At 33.1% G+C, this 21,686-nt stretch overlaps 3 protein-coding genes across 4 annotated transcripts; 1 reads left to right on the forward strand and 2 right to left on the reverse strand.

Annotated features, from left to right (window-relative positions):
• Window positions 1–4,708: 4,708 nt before the first annotated feature.
• On the reverse strand, window positions 4,709–6,382 carry LOC112697883 (heptahelical transmembrane protein 4-like). Its single transcript, XM_025751253.3, has one exon. It carries the CDS (start codon window positions 6,122–6,124, stop codon window positions 4,943–4,945), a length of 1,182 nt encoding a protein of 393 aa, XP_025607038.1. The 5' UTR covers window positions 6,125–6,382; the 3' UTR covers window positions 4,709–4,942.
• A 5,885-nt stretch (window positions 6,383–12,267) lies between these two features.
• LOC112697886 (large ribosomal subunit protein eL19y-like) lies at window positions 12,268–15,104 on the forward strand. The gene is made up of 5 exons (XM_025751256.3): window positions 12,268–12,460; window positions 13,117–13,239; window positions 14,122–14,435; window positions 14,728–14,792; window positions 14,883–15,104. The coding sequence occupies exons 1-5, from the start codon at window positions 12,349–12,351 to the stop codon at window positions 14,905–14,907; spliced, it is 639 nt and encodes a 212-aa protein (XP_025607041.1). The 5' UTR covers window positions 12,268–12,348; the 3' UTR covers window positions 14,908–15,104.
• A 243-nt stretch (window positions 15,105–15,347) lies between these two features.
• LOC112697884 (LEAF RUST 10 DISEASE-RESISTANCE LOCUS RECEPTOR-LIKE PROTEIN KINASE-like 2.1) lies at window positions 15,348–19,873 on the reverse strand. 2 transcript variants are annotated; one of them, XM_025751254.3, is made up of 4 exons: window positions 18,989–19,873; window positions 17,819–17,851; window positions 17,094–17,117; window positions 15,348–16,776 (listed from the first exon to the last, which is right to left on the reverse strand). In XM_025751254.3, the coding sequence occupies exons 1-4, from the start codon at window positions 19,836–19,838 to the stop codon at window positions 15,515–15,517; spliced, it is 2,169 nt and encodes a 722-aa protein (XP_025607039.1). In that variant the 5' UTR covers window positions 19,839–19,873; the 3' UTR covers window positions 15,348–15,514. The 2 variants fall into 2 exon arrangements, with proteins under 2 accessions (XP_025607039.1, XP_072075520.1); XM_072219419.1 differs by lacking the exon at window positions 17,094–17,117.
• Between the last annotated feature and the right edge of the window lie 1,813 nt (window positions 19,874–21,686).

Here is a 21,686-nt window from a genome sequence, read left to right on the forward strand (position 1 = left end):
AATTTAAAATTTTTTATTACTAATAATTTTAATATGTATTTTTAAAGTACATAATAATAAAATTATATAAATATATAAAACTTTTTTTTTTTTGAGTTTAACGTTTTTGTTGTTTTTATGTTTGGAATTTAATGGGGGGAGTATGGGGTGTGAGGTTGGAAGGCGTGGAATGTGCAGTGTTCGAGGTGTTCAGAGTTAAACGTAAAATTGCTTTCATCTCATTTGCCAACTCACTCCAACTTGTTTTCTTCTCTTCTCTTATCATCTCTTTACTGTTTCATTCTCTTCATTCTTTCCTCTTTCACTAAACAACCAAATCTTTACTACCACACTCGCCCTATGTTTCATAATTTTGTTTTCACTTAATTTTTTTTAAGTGTTTTTTTTTTAACTCTAACGAGAATAAATAATTATTTTGATACAAAAAAAGTTCTGTTTTTATCAAAATAAACTCCAATATTTATTTTTGATAAAATAAACTTTAAAAAATAAGCACCGTTTAATAAAATAATTTTGACGTTAATTTTTCACTCTAAACGTTAATAGAAATATTTAGATGGTGTTCAGTAGACCAAGTATCAGACGGTTCGGAGAGATCTTCGGATTGAAAAGGAGGGGTACGGCCTGATTCTGGGTTGCAGAGCTGAATTTGGAGTAGTCGACGTCCCGAGTTTTTCGTGTGGAGAGGGGGGTGTTGCCTGCAAAGACATTTCGACGCTCTAGTCAATTGGAATACAGACGAGAGATAAGAATAAAGTGATATATGTGACTTACCGTGGAAAAAGAGTAGGAGTCTCCCTTTATATACCGTGTCAGAAGTGGGTCTCGTAATAACAGACCCACCTTCCTCAAAACTTTCTCATATAGCTGTAGTAAAGAGCTGTCAAGGACACATGTCTGGGTCGAAGATTGAGCATCTCGCACCCGACCGTTCGGGACGAATGACCTACAAATCGAGTCGACCCGCGTGACATTTAAATCAAGTCGTAATAAATGGCACATTAAATATTTATCTAAAGAATTAGATATGATATTACAATATTATTTTTTATATATAAGAGATTATTAAACTCAAAATCTTTATTTCACACTTTTAACATTTCAGTTGACCTTCATTAACTCAGTAAAAATCTCATCTCACAATAGATCGTCGTTATTACATTCACCTAATATTTAGAAAATACATATTTATTTTAGATACACTTTTAACATTTAGCACACCTAAAAATAGCATTCTACTACTAATTTTTACTATCATATAGCAATAACAATACTACCACTACTTAAATAATGACAATATGCTCATAAATATAACCAAAGTTATCCCGATTACAAGCACCAATAACAAAGTCTTTATCTTTTCTATGTATTCTTCTATCACAGATGATCTCATAGTTATATGTGTCTTATAATTTTTGTAGGCTATATATAGTTTTGAGAACTTAACAATATAAAACATTAAGAATAAGATATAAAAACTAGAGACACAAAAATTAGTATTTTTATATTTTATTTAATAATAAATTAAAATAAATTATAAAAATTTAATTTATTTTCATTTTGTTTCATTCAAAAAATTTAAAAAAATATATAATTATAAAAAATTAACAAGAATAATAAAAAAATAAAAAAATAAATTAACTTGTTAGTATTTTTATGTTTTTTCTATCAGGATAAACACATAATATACTAATTTCAGTATTTCTAGACATAATATTATTGTTTATATTTTAATTGTCAAACACGATTTTATATCTTAGTGTCCCGTGTTTCTAAATAAACGCAGATTTATTGTCCAAGATTTTCATCTCTTTGCTCCTTTCAACATTCAGCTTAATTTTTTAATCTTTTTTTTTTTCACTTCATCAACCCAACACAAAATATCTACATTCCATTCTCAATTTCTATCAAAATAGAAAAAAAAAGAAATAGAAAAGTTTCAACAAATAAGAAGAATCACAAACTATATTTCAATGAGTTTCATTTAAATGACATACATACCTATTAAAAAGGACAAGGAAAAAACTAATGTCTAGATTTGGACTGAATATTCAATTTTAGCATCATCATTTTCTAACGGTCAAAGCAGAGTTTATCAAATGATTTTTTCTATTTTTTAGTGCAGCTCTCATAGTTGTTCTCGCATATAGAAGTGTCATTTTTTATTAATAAAAATTCTTTTTTCTCACCAACTACTTAATTTGGGGCTTAGAATTTTTTTCAGGTTAAAATGTAATCAATTTTATATATATCACTCTAATCTTTTAGGTAAATACTTAATATGCTATTTAGACATTTTTATTAATATCTATAATGAAGAGTTAATATTAAGATTATTTTGTCAAATAGCTAGTATATATTTTTTAAGATTTATTTTATCAACAATAAATATTGGAGTCTATTTTAATAAAAACAAAATTTTTTAAATATAAAAATAACTATTTACTCCTCTAGAAAATATCTAATCTTGTCCCATGTATGTTATGAGAATAGATATTGCATCAATAAATTAAATTAGTTCTTCTAATTTATTTAAAATATTAGCACATACATCACTCACAAAGTGATCCATCACTTATTAGTGAGGGAAATGATTAATACACAACACAAAGTAATCAAATAAAGCTTGTTATATCAATTTCTTCATCATATGATGATTTCATCATCAAATAATTGTAATGTATTGTTTTGGATAAATTAAAAAAAAAATTAAGCACTATCCAATGTATCATCTTTACATTACTATTATCCATGACAAACTAACAAGGTTTCATCATATACATACATCACCATATAACTTTTGTTTCTACTCTTATCCTCTTGTGTAAACTTTTGTAGAATCTAAAGATCTTAACCCCACAATGAAGTAAAGAGAATTAAGACAATAAAAAGGATGAAATAAAGAGTTTGAGTTTATCTATAAAGGAACACTTTGCATACAATCATAATCATCAATTTGTGTCCCACTTTAAAGGCTGAAATGATCATATACAAAACAAATTAAAGGGAAAAGTTGATGGTTAATGTTTTCTATTCTCATCATTCACATATTACATCGGTTCCCACTTTTCTTTATTAAATGTATTACATGTTTCAGATGTTTGCTATAGAAAGAATTTAAGTATTAATTAATAGTTATTAATTTATATTTTTAAATATTTAATTTAATTTTATATATTTTAATTTTATTTATTTAATTAATAAATTTAGAATTTTTTATTTTAATTTAATAAAAAATTATAAATATTTCTAAAATTATTATATCTATCGTACAGAAAAATTAAATTGAGTGAGTTTTTTTATTCAAATTTTAAATTATGTATGGAAAAATTAAATTGAGGAGTTTATTTTTTATTATTATATCAAAAAATTAAATAAAAAAATAAAATATTTTTTATATTTAATTTTAACCTATTTTTCTATTTTAATTTTTTTAGTTTCAATCATTGCCTTTTTGTTTATTCTTTATTCCGTATTATATATTATAATTTTCTTGATAATATGTAATCGGAATCTCTGAATTAATAATCAATTTTCGCACATACTGATTTATCTTGGAAGGCCGATCTAACTCAAAGCCATTTTTAGGGTTTAAGTTTATTTTTCTTTGTAGCAAAGTACTAAAGTTAGAAATAATTATTTAAAAAAAAATTGAAAAGGGAGATATATATAAGTTAAGTACAAAAACCTAAGTTTAAATAAAATATGAAGAAACCTACCCACTAAATTGTTAGATTAATCATCGTTAGTTTTTATGATTCTAAAAATTGATTAAATAATAATTTAATTAAAGTTTGTTTGGATGAATTTAAAAAAAAAAGTAATGTGATGTTTAGATATTTAATATAATTTTTTTAAAATTTTCAATTATGTTTAAGTATAATAATATAAAATTATTTTTATTTATTAGATTAAAATATATTTTTTTTAAAGTAAAAAATATTATTTAAAAAGATGAAAATTATAACTTTTAAAAACAAAATTCTAATATTTTTATTTTGCTTAAAATTATCAAACACACTTAATTTCCCTAAAAAAAATATTTGCTTACACCTTGATAGTATCCAAATTCCAAACACACATTTAATTTACTTTAAATACTACTGAATTCAGATGTCCATCGAATTTGTTAAACCATTCATCAAAAGTCCAAACCTTTAACCTTCTATGAAGCAAAAGCTAGGCACCACTATTAATTATTAAGATTTAAAATCTCAAGCTAGCATGTGAAGGCCACGTGATCCGTGGTACTATATAAGTATATAATGATGGAATCTCTTATGTACTCATATAATGATTGTATTTTTCAGATGAACATTTAGTAATGTGTCAAATTTCTAGTGCCATATTTGTCCATAGAAACCGACCTTAATAACCTACTGAGGTATTGTACTAGTACTACTACAACCACCTTCTGAAACTCTGATCTTAGTTTATTATTGAATTTCTGATCTAATAAGTTCACAAGAATATTTGAAATGAAGCAAACCCCACCAGATCTTTAATTTGTAATTTGTAGCGCCGCCTAATTACTTGAAGTTGGTGAGTTTCTTAACTCAGTTTTATTAGAACCACCACATTCCAATGAATAATAGTATAAGAAATTATTTTTAATTAATCAATATTGTTACCTAGATTATTTTTTTTATTTGTATTTTTTTATATAGTAGAAGTACATAAGGAGTACATAATATATAAGGGGTTATAACTCAAATATTTTTTTTTGTTTCTAATCATGTACGATACACATGAAATTTTTATTGCTTACTTACTTGCATGAGGATTCTAAATCTATACATATGTCCTGTGTACTAAGTGACGCATAAACATCCCAAACTGGAATCACAAATTTAGACCAGCTCGAGATGTAAAATTAGCATACAGCTGCAGATTATACAACAAAATGAGCAATCAATGACTGATTCCTTTATGGTTCACAAAATCAGCAACCCCTAAGGTCACGCCACCTGAGATAAACCAATCCAGCACGATAATGAGTATACGCCCCAACCACGACGAATATATGAAACAACTGGTGACTGTGTCCAGCAATGTCAAATTTCCCAGGCATCCACCGTTCCGGAATCCTGGTGACATAGATCAGTGCTCCAACGCCATAGAAAGCACCCATCAGAAGCTCATAACCTGTTGTATGGAATACCTCAGGCTCGCCCCAGAACAAATACAGCTTGTGCAGTATAGGTCCTGCACCAGACAAACCCATGCCAAAGAAGAGGGATGCCCGGATGGTGCGGAATTCTGGACTTTGAAAGACTGGAAGGAGAGAAACTAAGATAGTGGCGATTCCCAATATGGTAATGAATCCCAAGTAAAGGTTGCAGAAGAATGGATAACACATAAAAGAGTAATATACTGGGGGATAGAATGAGGTAGATATCAGGGCTGCAATGCCAGCATAGTCGAGCCTGAGCATAATGTAAGATATGCGCTCGGAGTGGCAAGAGAGTAGATGGCAGACACTGCTAGCTAGCAAGCAAAACATTGCCCCTCCTAAAAATGCGAAAAAAGGCCACCTTGTAATTGGTCTAATCATCAGTGGTGCTATAATGTTTGCCAGGTCCTCCTTTACACTATGCAGAACACAAGAATCGGTATGATTGGCACTGAAAAATCTTTCCGGCAAACAATTATACAGAAGTTCTTTTACATGCCAACTTGAGATTGACGGAAGCATATCCATTGAGGGCAACGTAGTCCTTAACTCGTCCCTGATCTTGTGAAAATCAGGCATGGAAGGGAGGCAAGTGAGAAGCTCTGCTTGTAATTTGTGCAGGTCGGGAAAATGCTGCAGTGTATTAAGATCTACAACCTTTGGAACTTTCATGGCAGTGTATATGGTCAATGCCAGAAATATGAAAAATCCAATCAGATGCGTCCAAACATTGAGAGTTTCATTGTGGATGGTGAAGATGCTGAGAAGGACCTGCTTCATAGGCCATTCGGGGCGGTAATGGCGGAGGATGTACTCGTTGTCCCTCAAGTAACTAGGTAGAGCGTGGTACTCCACCAGCTGGGACTTCATCTTCTTCCATAGCCTCCTCCTTTTCCCTGCCCGTGAACAACCACCGCTAACCGACTCAACCGCTTCGTCTTCACCACCCATACCCGTGATCCCCTTGCCCTCACAATTAAAACAATTATGAGATTATTAAGAAGGGGAAGGCGAGGACGAATGAGAAGAATTGAGAAGAAAGGGGGCCGGGGATATTTTGACGTTAACAAGAAGATTCTTGGATGAGATGCGGAGATGCCAACTACCCAATTTCCCTTTTGCCTTGGCTTCGCGGGTATTTCAATTGTGGTTTGTTTGTATTGTTGTGGTGCAATCAGCAGTCCCTATGGACGCACGATTTTGGAGGCCACGCTTCTAGCCTCTGCCATCGACATCAGAATAAGTTGATGGCCAGAAGGGACTAAGAGATGGAAAAGAATAAGTTGTTCTCATTTTGAAAAGAATGAAAAATCCCTTAAAAAATATTTGAGTTATAACCCCTTATATACTATGTACTCCTTATGTACTCCTACTATATAAAAAAATACAAATAAAAAAAATAATCTAGGTAACACCCTCCCGCAAGCTAGAATTGTATAAATCTAACAATCCTAGCTTGGAAACATTAGTAGAGAAGGAACCCGGTGGTAGAGCTTTGGTAAGAAAATCAGCAAGTTGGTCTTGGGACCGAACTGGCATAAGATGAATGAGACCAGACAGATGTTTTTCACGAACAATGTGGCAGTCTACTTCAATGTGTTTGGTTCTTTCATGGAAGATGGGATTGTTGGCAATATGAATAGCTGACTGGTTGTCACAGAATAGGGTGATAGATTTTTGAAGCGGCAGACCAAGAAAATCCATTAAGAAAGACAACCAGCTAGCTTCACAAGTGGCAGCTGCAAGAGATCTGTATTCAGCTTCTGCAGAAGACTTGGCAACAGTGGTTTGTTTCTTACTCTTCCAACTGACAAGAGAGCTTCCAAGCATGAAGCAATAACCAGAAACAGAGCGACGAGTATCCGCACAGGTAGCCCAGTCAGCATCGGCAAATCCGGTGAGATGCATATCAGAAGTAGAGGAGAAGAATAAACCAGTTGCAGGTCTACCTTTTAAGTATCGGAGCACACGGAAAGCAGCCTGCAGGTGAGAGGTGGTTGCACAGTCCAAAAACTGACTCAAACGCCCCACAGCATAGGAGATATCAGGTCTAGTGTTTGTGAGGTAAAGGAGTCGGCCAATGAGTTGTCTGTAAGTAGTGTTGTCTGGTAAAATGGTACCCGACTCCTTCGAGAGTTTCTGACTATAATCAAATGGAGTGGAGAGAGGCTTGCAATCCAGATAACCAAAATCCTTGAGAAGGTCCATGGCATACTTCCGTTGATAAATGTGAATTCCCGAGTTGGAGCGTGCGACTTCCATTCCCAAGAAGTACTTGAGATCACCAAGGTCTTTTATTTTAAACTTGTCATCTAAAATCTGCTTGATGGAATTGATTTCACCAATGTTATCACCGGTTAAAACCAAATCATCCACATATACTAGGATGGCAGTGAAGCCTTCAGAAGATTTCTTGATGAAGAGAGAATGATCATCAAAAAACTGCTTATAACCAGCATCAACAAGAGTCTGAGTGAGCTTAATATTCCATTGCCTGCTAGCTTGCTTAAGTCCATATAGAGACTTTTGTAATTTGCAGACCAAACCTGGTTGTGACACATCCAAACCGAGTGGTATCTGCATGTAAACTTCCTTGTCCAAATCTCCATGAAGGAAAGCAGTGTTGACGTCCAGCTGTTTCAAATGCCATTTCTTTGCCGCTGCCAATGCCAATATTACTCGTAGAGTAGTCATTTTGACAACTGGACTAAATGTATCACCATAATCCACTCCTTGCACTTGAGTGAATCCTTTTGCAACTAGCCTGGCTTTGTGCCTTTCTATGGTGCCATCGGGATTGAATTTTACCCGAAAAATCCATTTGCAACCCACAGCCTTCTTGCCTTTTGGGAGTTCAGTGAGACACCAAGTTCTATTCTTATCCAGAGCTGCTAATTCAGCTTGTATTGCCTTTCTCCAGCATTCATGTGCAGCCGCTTCCTCATAGGTGCTAGGTTCTGAATTTGAGGTGATAGCTAGAGAAAGAGACTTATATTCTGGGTTTAGTTTATCATATGATAAATATTGTGAGATAGGATATAAAGTGTTAGAGTTGGCAAAATTGCTAGGATGCGTTGTGTGGGTTATCATACAATGGTAGTCCTTCAAATAAGCAGGCGATCTCTTGACCCTTTCAGATTTTCTAGTGATGCAGTCATGCGGGATGATGTAATTTTGTGATGCAGGTACAGTGTTGGTGTGTGGGGTGCTAGTGGGTGCAATGGTATGTGAGGAAATAGGTGAATGCATTGAGCTTGAGAGATCTACAGTTGAATCTGTGAGTGTGGTATGTGTAGGTGATGGCAAATGATGTGTGGATGGTGTATCATATTGAAAAATGTCAATGCATTGTGGAAGAAGAGTGGGTGTCATAATTTCAGTGCTTGTGGAATGTGAAAATGGAAAATGAGTTTCATAGAAAGTTACATTTCTAGATATGAAAATTTCTTTTGACTTCAAATCAATAAGTCGAAAACCCTTTGTTCCAAATTTGAAACCGAGAAATGCTGCTTTTCTAGCTCTTGGGTCCAATTTTGTTCTTGAATTTGTTAACGTGGAGGCATATGCAAGAGAACCAAATACTCTTAAATCTGAAAGATTGGGTAATGTGCCATACAAAACCTTATAAGGACTGACATTATCCAATTTAATACTGGGCAGCCTATTAATTAGGTGAATAGCGTGAGCAACTGCGTATTGCCAAAAACAAAGTGGAATTCCTGATTGAAATAACAGTGCTCGAGCAACACCTAAAATGTGCTGGTGTTTTCTCTCTACAATTCCATTTTGCTCTGGTGTTTCTACACAAGAAGTTTGGTGTAGAATGCCAATTGATGCAAAATAGGACTTTAGAGTGAATTATGGTCCCTTGTCAGTTCTTATACACTTAATTTGTTTTTCAAATTGTACTTTGACAAAATTTACAAAGTTAATAACCAATTGTGATGCCTCAGATTTTGTTTTCATAAAAAAAGTCCAAGTAAATCTACTCTTGCCATCCACCACAGTCAAAAAATATCTATGTCCTTCATTGGAAGGGACAGAAATGGGACCCAGATATCCATATGAACTAAATCAAAACAATTCTTTATTTCAGTTGTGCTAAGATCAAAAGATAGCTTCTTTTGTTTTGCAAAATGACATGAGTCACAAGGAAATGTTGAAGCAGTGCAATCTATAAAAGGATAATCTTTTTTCATTAAAATTAGTCTATGCATAGGTATATGTCCTAATCTAAGATGCCAAATCTTGTTATGCTCAGTTTGTGAAGATGCTATGTTATGAGTAGTGGTAGAAGCTGCTGCCAATGAAGCTTGCTTTATTGAAGGGGATTGAAGGTGAAAGTATTCTATTTCTCTACTCATTGTATATAGCCCATCTCCGCACTTAGCAATGCCAATCATCTTCGATGTGGATTGATCCTGTATCTCACAACACTTATCATTGATTAACATTTGACAATGTAAATTTGAGGTTAATTTTGACACAGAAATCAATTTGAAATCAAAGGAGGGAATGTACAAAACATTTTTGAGAAAAAATTTTTTAGAAAATATGATTGTGCCAACAATGGTGCTCACAGTTTTGGTTCCATTTGGCAATATCACATTTATTGGAGCAATATTTTGAAAACTTGCAAAATCTTTTAAGTCAAAAGTCACATGATCTGTCGCACCAGAGTCAATGACCCATAGTGCAGATTTTGGAGTTATAATACTCATAATTCTTGTATTAAATTGTAATACAATGATTTTATCTGGAGTGGAGGTCTGAATAGAATTAACCTGATTTGCATTATGAGGTTGTTGCTGCACACTTTTGCCTTTGATCAGCTCCAACAAGGCAAATTTTTGTTCTGGAGTGAATTCAGAGCTTGACATTCCAATGTTCTCTTGGAGGCAATTGAGCTGGGGGTGTTTATCATTGAGTACATTAGCAATTGTGGTGGGATGTTGCTGCCGCTGCTGGAAATGGGAGGGGTACCCATGTTTCTTATAGCACACATCTTCTGTGTGGCCAAGTTTGTTGCAATAAGAGCATACTATCTTAGCTCCACGCCCTCTACCACCTTGACTTGATCTCCCTCGCCCTCTTCCTCTGCCTCTATTAGATGATGAATTGAGCACTTGTGATGTAGTTGTATTTTGAGTGGAATTGAACAAAATTTTATTGTTGTCCATGTTGGTCAACTGTCTCTCTTGCTGTGTTAGCATAGAAAATACTGTGTTTAGGTCTGGTAGGGGTGACATGAGCATGATTTGTGATCTGACGGTAGAGTATTGTTCGTTCAATCCTCTCAAAAGTCTGACTACTTGATCTTCATCTCTGTATTCTCTTATTTTTGATAGTCCGCAAGAGCATGACTCTGCACATCCGACACAGTTTGGAATGGATCTGAAATTGTTGAGCTCCTCCCATATCTGTTTGAGCCTTGTGTAATAATCAGTGATGGTCAGATCACCTTGCTTGATGGCAAAAAGTTCCTCTTGGAGTTCTGCAATTCTGAACCTGTCCCCTTGGTAGTACCTGTGCTTAAGTTCCTCCCACAAATCAATAGCAACATTGTTCCACATAACACTATCACGAATTCCAGGACTTAATGAAAGATTGATCCAAGAAACAATCAAATTGTTGCATCTTTCCCATGCCTCATATTCAACATTATTATTCTCAGGTTTTCTTATGGTACCATCAATAAATTTCAATTTGTTCTTTGAGCTCTAATCATAGCATGACTCCAACTATCATAATTGTTAGGTGTTAACACGATTGAAATAATCGGTGTACCTGAATTTTCTCCCGGATGGATAAAATAAGGGCTTGATTGATCTTGAATTGGACTTGTGTTGTTCTTCGAAATCTGAGACTGAAGAGTAGTGAGTTGATGGAGGAGATTGGCTAGTGCGTTTACATCCATCTGTACTGCGTTGCTCTGATTGTCAGCCATTGTTGAGAAATCAATGAATCACAGAATAATGGGGATCCAGATCTTCTTCCTTCTAACTCGTTGATCGGAACAGCTATGTTCAAACAAGAAAGAATCTTGTGAAATAGCCTCTCATCAAACTCTATTGGGTGAGTCTAAAGGAAGAGGTAAGAAAAGGGAAAAGAAAATCTCGAAAGAAAAATTAGGAAAAGAAAAAAAAATGGCAAAATTGGTAACTAAATTTACAGCTTGATTGCTTTCCACGCTCACCGCACCATGAAAAAAATTTCATGCCCTAAGCTATTCAAGCTGTGATGTTGATGGCCAGAAGGGACTAAGAAATGGAAAAAAATAAGTTGTTCTCAAATATTAATTTATTTTTTATTGTAAAATTATGTTTTTAACTTTTATTTTCTGAAAGATTAAAGATTTAGGATTAAAGTTTTGTATTTAAGTTTTAAGATTTAAAATTTCAAATTTACGGTAAAAGAATAATTTGAGGAAAGTTAACTAATATTAATTGATTAACACTTGAATCCAAAGACCAAAATACTGAAATAGAACTCTTTTTATTAAATAAAGTGCCAAATGTTTCTAAATTAAATCATGTATTAAAAATTATTCATTTTTTTTTTAAATTGTATACAATTTTTAAATGTAGGAAAAAAAACAATTTAAAATATTTCTAAATCAAGTATTATATATTCTGATCTTTATGAATACGAATATCCAAATGTACAAATGTCTTGAAAGGATTTGCTTTCACACCAAGCTGAAATGAATGGGCTTTAAACAAATGGCAAGCACATTAATTTCTATCCACAACCCCGAAATAAAAACAAAATGACAATACCAAAAAAAAAAAAAAATGAAGTTTCAAGATTATCTAGAAGAATGAAAGTTTTGAGAAATATTTTATAGAATTCGCTACAAAACTTGAGACATACACAGTACACTGGATATTGGAATTCTCTAACTTATCCTTTTTTTTTGGTCATTTTTTTTCTCCTAATTTTGACAGAGTGTTCCTTTTGTTTTTGGTGCAAGAAGGGCCAGCAGCCCAACTTGTTATACTTTCAATATTATGATGAACTTGTGATAGAGGTGAGCCCAAATACTAAAACTTCACATTGGGCCTATAAGTGAGGACCGGCCCATTAACAGAAATGAGGGTTGCCATTTGAAGCAGACACATATATAGCACTTCGCGATAGAGAGAGAGGGAGAGAGAGAACTGAGAAGGGAGAAAATGGTGTCGCTGAAGCTGCAGAAGCGATTGGCGGCGAGCGTTCTCAAGTGTGGAAGAGGAAAAGTGTGGCTTGATCCCAATGAAGTCAACGAAATCTCCATGGCCAATTCTCGTATGCTCTCTCTCTCTTCCAGTTTATTGTTATCAACATTTTCAGCTCCGTTTAGCCAGATTAGGATCGAAGAAATGTCGATGCTATCAAAATGAAAAACAAAAGCCTGTGTTCCTTTAGCTAAGCTCTGAGGAAACAGAAAATAAAATAAAGAAAAGAAGAAGAAGAAAATAATTAGTTTCCTGTGAGAGAAACAGTTAGCGAGCTCCTTTATCTTAAAAAAATAGTTTGTTCAAGTTTCATTAAAATTTTCACTTTATTTTAACACCGCAAGATTTTTTTTTTCTTTTCAAAGTTTTGATTTGTGTTTTCAGTTGGATCTGATATCTGAATGTGGTGTGTTTTTTTCTGTACCTAGTAGTAATACGGTTTGGTGTTTGTCCATTTAGGCATTTAGCATTACTTAGTGACATTTCCTCCCAAAAAAACTAAACCCTAAACCCTTCAAGGTATTGTCGACGGAGGTTGCTAATCCAAGACTTTTAGTGAACATTATTACTGGTTAATGGTCATAGATAGCACTTTCTAGCTTCAAAATTATACTTTTAAGGGTAATATAAAGTACATCAATCAAATTTGAGACACTTATTTTGATATACTCTATTGGACAACAAAACATTGTCCGTTACTTAGCTTGGTGGGTGCTTTGTTCGTAGGCCAAAACATTCGAAAGTTGGTTAAGGATGGATTTATCATCAGGAAGCCAACCAAGATTCACTCACGCTCCCGGGCTCGCAGGATGAAGGAAGCCAAGCGGAAGGGTCGCCACTCCGGATACGGTAATTTTTGTTATACTTAAATGCAAAAGAGATATGCCATCTGTGCTTATCTTTGCTTTGTACACTGAGCCAACATTACAAATCCTCACCATTTGATGAGGTGTGACTTGTGAGATCTAATTCCATATTTCAACCCGAGTCCGAACCTTCATTCGGTCTTGGGGGTTATATGTTAGGTGCGTTTATGAGGCAAAGATGAGTACACAGCATTTCTCAATGTGAAAATAATTGATCTTATAATTCAATATTGGGATGGATTAAATTCTAGTAGTTTGTAGCTGATGCATATTCACAAAATATGGCCATGGTACTATTGGTCGTTCGCCACTTGAAGCATAATAACTGAGAAGTTAGTTTGTTTTGTGTTCGATTCTACTTGTTTGGAACTAATTGTAGGTTGAATTATTTATGGTAGAATTTATTTAGTTAAACTGTTTTATGTTTGATCATAGTTGTTAAAGTAACTGTCAGAAAATAAAAAAAATGTTTTCAGTTTGCCCAAAATCTATTATAGAACAAGAATTTGATCTTGAGAGTTAGAAACCAAACAGTATTGGAATTTACTAAATCAATTTTACTTCCTCCCAAAATCAATTCTAAGCCTCCCAGGGGATTTTCAAAGATGTTATTCAACACAATATCACTCTTTAGATAAGCCACTAAGTGATATTGAACCTTAATTTTTCACTCCTTTTGTAAGTCATGCTTTACAGAGCTGCTTATCGATTGAAAAGAAGTTTGTAATACTTCTGCTAGATAGGTTTGCAGATAAGTTATAGCCACTAAATACATGTGGAGCTTTGTTAGCTGGGCATAAAATGAATTTGCATTTTGGTCCTGGTCATCATTTGCGAATTACAATGCTTACTTCAATACTATCAGGTAAGCGTAAGGGTACAAGGGAGGCAAGGCTCCCCACCAAAGTACTTTGGATGAGGAGGATGCGTGTTCTAAGGCGATTGCTTCGTAAGTACAGGGAATCAAAGAAGATCGACAAGCACATGTACCATGATATGTACATGAAGGTGAAGGGTAATGTTTTCAAGAACAAGAGAGTTTTGATGGAGAGCATCCACAAATCCAAGGCTGAGAAGGCTAGAGAAAAGACTTTGTCTGATCAGTTCGAGGCCAAGCGCGCAAAGAACAAGGCTAGCAGGGAAAGGAAATCTGCTCGAAGGGAGGAACGTCTGGCCCAAGTGAGTTCCATTCACGGGTTTATAATCTCGTAATCCTTGCACATGGGAATACTTAGAGATGTATAATTTGTACTCATTCTTCTTGTACATCAAGTCGACACACTTCACTCCTCCAACTGGTAACATGTGAGACCTGTTAAGTTCTACACCCCATCCAATGGAGGAGAGATGCGTGTTACCCTGGTGTACAACCTAATATACAAAACATTTCTCTAACACTTAACTGTTTTGTGTGTTCTCCTAAGTTATATCTAAAATTATCACACTTGTGTTATGTGTTTGAAATGTTTAGGGTCCTAGAGAGAAGGTGACAGCAGCACCTAGTGCTCCACCTGCTACAGCACCCCAGCCTGCCCAGTGAGTATTACAGTTTATGTTTATGTCATAGTTGCAATTTGTGTATGGTGTTTTTCTTGTTTAATGGTCAATTGTATATCTTTTATGCAGAGCACCAAAGAAATCCAAGAAGTAACAATCATCGTTTCCAGTAAACTAGAAGGAGGATGGTGAATCTGTAATGGTTCTAAACATAATCATTCAGTCTACTATACTAGTTTTGATGTGAGTTCATTTTTGGCAGTTTTGGTTTTGTAAGTTCTATAACATTTGTTTCGTATTTTGAATTATTAGTTTGTTTTTTATTATTTATGTTTCTCCTTCTGATATTAAGATTCACCTGCGTGCTACCAATCTCGCCCCATAACATAAAATTAACCCAAAAATAATTTGCAGAGTTTATGTGATCAACAAATTTCAGCCTTAAATTAGGGGAACATAAGGAAACATGCAAGAATTGGTCATATTAACTATTTTGCATTCTCTAACCATTGTATATATTATTGAGTTAAAACTAAACAAAGATTATATTTAACTTATTTTATCAAAATAATAATATTAATACACGCGTGCTCATAAAGAAATGATCAAATTGTCATTCAACTGGTTTCAATAAACAAAAGCGTACACAACACGTAAATATAAATATAAATACAATATAGAAAAATACCACACTTGTTATACTTGCCCTTTTGCTTAACATAATAAGAAACAAGATCATAAAAAGCAAATTGCATTAGTCATCATCCAGAAAACATTAACAGAGGGTTAGTTGCAATTTCCTCCTCAAAACCCGAAGAGCCAGAAGAATTATTTGAAGTAGCTTCTCCTGAGTTAATCTCAGAATCTCCGTGGATAATATCATTTGGATAATATGAAGGCTTTGGAGGCATTTCAATATTTGCAGCTTCTCCTTCTAACATTTCCACTACTTTATTCATTGAAGGACGATCACTTGGCTTCAATTGTATACACCACAGCGCAGTTGTAAACATCTTTTTTGCTAATTCGCTTGTTTCTTCATGCATCAAAATTTCCACCTTTATCTCATCACTTTTCTGAGCCAATTGATCATATATCCAAAATGGAAAGTAAAATTGGCTTGAATGCTCTGCGTTTGGATTCGAGTTTCTTCTTTGACTTGCCATTTCCATCAAAAGCATTCCAAAGCTATAGACATCAGCCTTGTAAGATATTGCACCAATATTTTTATAGAACAATTCTGGGGCCATGTAACCAAGGGTTCCTCTTGCTGTTTTCAAAGAAACAATACTGTTATCCAGAGGATTAAGCTTTGCAAGACCAAAGTCTGAGACCTTAGGAATGAAGTTCTCGTCAAGAAGAATGTTGTGAGGCTTGATATCAAAATGCAAAATTTGCATGTCACAACCTTCATGCAGATAAGCTATACCACGAGCCACTCCAAGAGATATTTCAAAAAGTTCCTGGTAAGTCAATGATACACTATCCACTTTGGAGAAGATAAATTTATCTAGAGAACCATTCGACATAAATTCGTATACAAGAGCGCGTTTTGAACCCTCTACACAAAATCCAACCAATCTTACTACATTGGCATGATGTATTCTACCAATTGTAGCAACTTCACTGATGAAATCTTGACCATTACCCTTGGCTTTACCCAACATTTTTATGGCTACAAAGGGTCCACTTCGTAACTTTCCCTTGTATACTGAGCCAAATCCTCCTTCTCCCAATTTTTCCTTAAAATCTCTTGTCATCTGCTTTATCTCTTTATATGAATATCTTATTGGAATGAGTTTGTTCCCTTGCAAAAATTCCTCAATATTTTCATAAATTGATGCATGTCTTCTTTGGCTTATGTAGATCAACATTATGAAGAAAAACACGAGACCTGATATGAATTTGACGACCATGTATGGCACCATAACCCGTCCCGTGAAAACTCCTAGCTTAATAATAGCTAATACATCTGCTTTATAGAAGGTATCACCACCATCTTTTCCTACTACTTTTCGAAGTCCTGTGTAATATAAAAGTATCAATCAATTTAAATATGTTTGTTGTTAACGAGAGTATAAAAGTTGAACATGGGATACAAAGAATGTAATTTGATATTCAATAATGGTAAAATAGTTTACATAAATATTTAATTGACATAAGAAAAACCACCAATTTATCTCTTAAAAATATTGAAAAAATAGCAAATTATTTAGTCTCTAAAAGATATTGTATATGTTTTGTGGCACCCTAATAATGTCTTCTTAGTGACATAGGACTCGATAGATATGGAAATCACACCATGCAACTGAAAATATTTGCTGAGGAATAAGAATCTACCTTTCAAAATTCCATACGCGTAATCTGCAAAGAATTAGTGGAATAAATCATAAGACATGGAGAAACGTTTCAAAAGGATGCAAGTCGTAGAAAAGCACTCAAACTAGACACAAAGCAAAAGGTGCGATGACATTATTGGGAGCTTGCGATTATATATTCCTTACTTTGCATTATCTTAATATTGTTGAAAGATGAGAAATTGGGTAGCCATCCTAATGCCAAAATGCTTTATCAATAATGTACAAAATTAACTACTAAATTAATTGTATTACTGTATATTATACATGTTATATTATACATTTTTAATAAAATAATTTATCACCAAAATAATTATACTTTTTATAATAAAATAATCAAATCTTTATAGTTGATTGGTAGCTGATTTTTTGTGTCATTGTGATATATTGATGGTAATGTATGCAAAGAATTGATTCATTCAACTAACAGGCCAAATAATAATAATAATAATAATAATAATAATAATAATAATAATAATAATAATAATAATAATAATACAACAGGTGATCTCTAGGGAAAAATAAAATAAGTGCAATGGTATAAGATAAAAATAGAAAAGTAAACTCAGTTAAAAACAATGAGTTGAACAATATTCCTTGAACTAAATTATATTTATAAATAGTTCCACATATAAATTTGATTCATGAAAAAAAAAAAAATTTCCTTCGCACACTAAACTCGCCTTAATAAGGGATAAAAGTTCATACCTTCTGCGATTATTTGGAGCTTCGACACCTTTCCTAAATGACAGTAGAAACAAATTAGCTATAGAGTATTGAAGATAGCAAAAATAATACTACAAATTATTTCGTGCCGCTGTATGTGGTTTACCACCGTATTATTAGTAATATATTTAAATGAAATTCATATGAAACTAATTTTATGGGAAAAAATTATATTGCACTAAATTTTAAATTTTAGCATAGTTCTTAATTTCGAATTCTTGAATTTTAAATTTTAATTTTAAAATATTGATATAAAATATAATATATAATAAAAAGTTAAAATTTATTTAATTAATTAATAAAAAATAATGTAATAATTTTTATTTAATAAAGAGTATTTACAAATAAGCTTATAGATCTATACATTTTATATGTATATATATAAGTTGTGTTTATCTGTGGAATAAAAATAAAGTAGGGCTAGAGGCTCAGTATTTTTAATAATCTATCAATATTAACAAAAAAAAAAAAGAAAATTTTCTAATATTAATCTATAATATTAAAAAATGTTAATTTTTAGACTGCATTTATTTATAAGGATAAGATACTGAGACATAAATATAAAAACACAAAATTATATTTGATAAATAAAATATAAATAAAAATATTATATTCTAAGACACTGACACTGAATTAATATACATTTTATATTTTTTTATAAGAATGACACAGAGATAATAAACAGAGACACAACTTATTTTTTTTTTATTTTTTTTACTATTACTATCAAATTTTTATAATTATATTTTTATTACTTTATTTTTATTCTAAAATATGTGACTAAAAAATAAAACTAAATTAGATTTTTTATTATTTGTTCTATATTATATTCAGGTCGTCACTAAATAAAATATAAAAATATTAATTTTTATGTTTTTATCATTTTTGTGTTATGTTCAATATTTTATTTGTCTTATTTTCAAAACCAAACACTCTCTTGGTATTTGTAATAAAGATATACAATAAAAAAAAAATGTGTGTTTTGAGTTTTGACTGTGAAAGAGTATATGTTTTAGTGATAAAAAAGTTTTATATATATATATATATATATATATATATATATATATATATTTCTACATGTTATTTTATTTTTGTTATGATATATATGTTCATAAAATCATTAAATAGTATTATTGGTTTTGGTTTTCTTACCACATTCGGCCATCAGAATTGGAGTGTAACAGTTTTCGCCGCCGTAACATGAGATACCACTTCGAGCGGTTTCGTCAATTATGCAAGACCTCCTCGGTCCACACTCACAAACACCAGGTAGCCACGAAACCTCAAATCCATAACTGAGCATCCTATGAATCTCAGTGTATGAATAGTTTTGGCCGCATCTCAAGAATGATTGATCATATGGCCATCTCGGTGGAGCAGGAAAGGATGATGTGGCAGCAACCAGCTTCACACTGCAATCATCTTTTAATTCATGCACCCACATGTATCCAAAAACAGCATAAAAATTGCGGCCTTGTTTAACGCAAGGTGCAGTGTCCACGTATCGTGGATCGTCCCTCACCGGATTGCTGCACTCCAAGAAAACCACGTTACAGAATACTGTTAAGGATCTGGACATGCCATTATCTAAAGCACTCTCTCGCTTTTGATTGTCTTCATATGGTTCCCTTGCATCTTCATTCGTCAAATAGGAATTGGATATGGAATAGTTAGGAAGGGTGGAACAATCATCCTCTAAGATCCCGGGATCTACGAGTCGGATTGTGTAGTTATTGTAATTTATTGATTGAACATGGTAGTTTTTCCCCGGGAACAAAGCTAGCACCGCGATGTTATTCTCGCAAGCCAGCTCATACCTCCGATCGCCACAATATTCTGGGTCATCCTTCAGCCGGAAAGGATGCGTTATGTTGGTAACTTTGCCGCACGCAGATGGAGCACATCTTCTGTTATGACCCACGGCGGCGGATGCAACTATGGTAATTAGGAGCAAGTAGTTTAAGAGTGAGCAGGAGAAGCCTTCCCCTCTTTTCATGATCATGATTGATTGATGATTGATGATGAAAACTGAAAACTCTTGTTATGTTATAAGCTAAATCAAAACATCCCGTCCATACTCTGTTGAGGGCAAAACTGTCTTTCCATTTGTCAATGCTATTGACTTGCATTGGTAGACTTTTGTGATCACTCAGCAAGTCACCATGCTAAAAAGGGTAATAAATAATTAAATATTAAATAATAAGCTGCTTAATAGCAAATTGGGAAAAGACAAACTCTTAAATGAATTTGTGGTGTACATACACCAAATTAATTTTTAGTTTGTCACGGATATACCATAAAAAAATTGTACGAAGAACTCATTTTAGTTAACTAATATTTGTTAATTTTAAATTTTAAATTTTAAATAAATAAAATAATTTTTAAAGAATTAACTGATATGAGTTAAAAAATTGATTATCCAACATTATTAAAAAATATATCAAGCATTTTTTAATAATAAATTTTAAATAAAAATATTATTTTCATATAAAAATTTAATTATTATGTATTTATGTATAAATTAATGTTTTGAAAATCAGATCGGATCGACTATAGGACTAATCTGACTAAGAACGGAAAGTACTTTTTGTTTGGTCCAACATACAAAACCGTTATTTTAAAAACCGTTTTGAAACTGTTGTCTGACTGCCAAATTGAATTAAAATCCGACCGATTTTCAACTCTCACTTCATAGGGATGATAGCAGTAATCTATCCGTAAGTACTTAATTTTTTTCAATTCGGTCAAATAGAGTTGTCAACTCAATCCGTTGGTATAGGATTGAACACATAGCGAATTGATCTACTAGTCGGATAGAATGTGGGTTGAGACTCAATTTATCCGACCAACCTACACCCTATATATATGTGTGTGTGTGCGCGCGCGCGCTAGGGTGCGTATCGAATCAAGAACTTTTTATTCATATAAAAAGCCGTTAACTATTAAGCTAAATCTAACCAGTGATCTATAAATACCAAATTATTACAATCCTCAATATATCATCAAATTATTGAATATTGCTTTTTTTTATGAGACAGAATAAGATACCGGTAAATTGAAGGCATGTAGAGTTCGAATTGATATATTATAAACCTGCGGGTAGGATAAAGTTGAGTTTTAGTAAAAAAATCAACCCGTAATTAGAGTTAGGATTGGATCTAAATCCTTACCTACCTATTGTGTCACCCCTACTCTCTACAAAAGAAAAGAAATCCTAGCCTCTACCATTGTCGCCATTCTTCTCACTGCCGCCATCCCTCATGCTTCAGTTGTCTCTCCATTGTCCAACCGGTTGCCTCAAACTCCTATGTACATTCGCAAATTGCGAACTTCTCTATATCGTTCGTCGCACATCATGGGTTATCGTGCTCATCACCTAGTCGCTCGTTATCCATCACGCCGTCGTCGCGGGCGTTCTTGTTCCCTCTTTCTTCGTACTCTATTTATTGCTCATTGCTCAAACTTTCATATCAAAAGATAATGGTTATTTTCTTACATTTTTTATTTATTTGTTGTTCAAATTCAGAGACGTCTTTTTCCTCCTTTGCTTAGTTAGATCAACATGATTTAATTTGTTCATTCAAGATCATGCTTAGTTTTTTTTTTTTTTGGGTGCAAAATCACTTAGTTGGACATTTGGTCAAATTGAAAATGATTGTGCAAAATTATATTTGCTTAGAACAATAACTTGATGGAGGTGAGCTGACTTCCAATTTTGTGAAGTTGTTAATTGTTGTTAAATTATAGGGGATAAATGCGAATCTGATTGGATTGGATATGACAAAAAATTTTATTCGATTCTTATTAAAATAATTAGATCGGATTTAATATCCACAATTTTTTATATTGG

The sequence above is a fragment of the Arachis hypogaea genome, chromosome 16, assembly GCF_003086295.3.
Source record: "Arachis hypogaea cultivar Tifrunner chromosome 16, arahy.Tifrunner.gnm2.J5K5, whole genome shotgun sequence".
NCBI lineage: Eukaryota > Viridiplantae > Streptophyta > Magnoliopsida > Fabales > Fabaceae > Arachis > Arachis hypogaea.

Excerpts from the sequence above, each read along its gene's own strand:
- LOC112697883 (XM_025751253.3), bottom strand. The coding sequence starts at position 6,124 with ATGGGTGGTGAAGACGAAGCGGTTGAGTCGGTTAGCGGTGGTTGTTCA.
- LOC112697886 (XM_025751256.3), top strand. The coding sequence starts at position 12,349 with ATGGTGTCGCTGAAGCTGCAGAAGCGATTGGCGGCGAGCGTTCTCAAG. Across the intron at positions 13,240-14,121 it reads GGGTCGCCACTCCGGATACG|GTAAGCGTAAGGGTACAAGG; the intron begins GTAATTTTTGTT and ends CAATACTATCAG. Across the intron at positions 14,793-14,882 it reads ACAGCACCCCAGCCTGCCCA|AGCACCAAAGAAATCCAAGA; the intron begins GTGAGTATTACA and ends TCTTTTATGCAG.
- LOC112697884 (XM_025751254.3), bottom strand. The coding sequence starts at position 19,838 with ATGATCATGAAAAGAGGGGAAGGCTTCTCCTGCTCACTCTTAAACTAC. Across the intron at positions 17,852-18,988 it reads AATTCTGATGGCCGAATGTG|GAAAGGTGTCGAAGCTCCAA; the intron begins GTAAGAAAACCA and ends ACTGTCATTTAG. Across the intron at positions 16,777-17,093 it reads CGCGTATGGAATTTTGAAAG|GACTTCGAAAAGTAGTAGGA; the intron begins GTAGATTCTTAT and ends TATATTACACAG.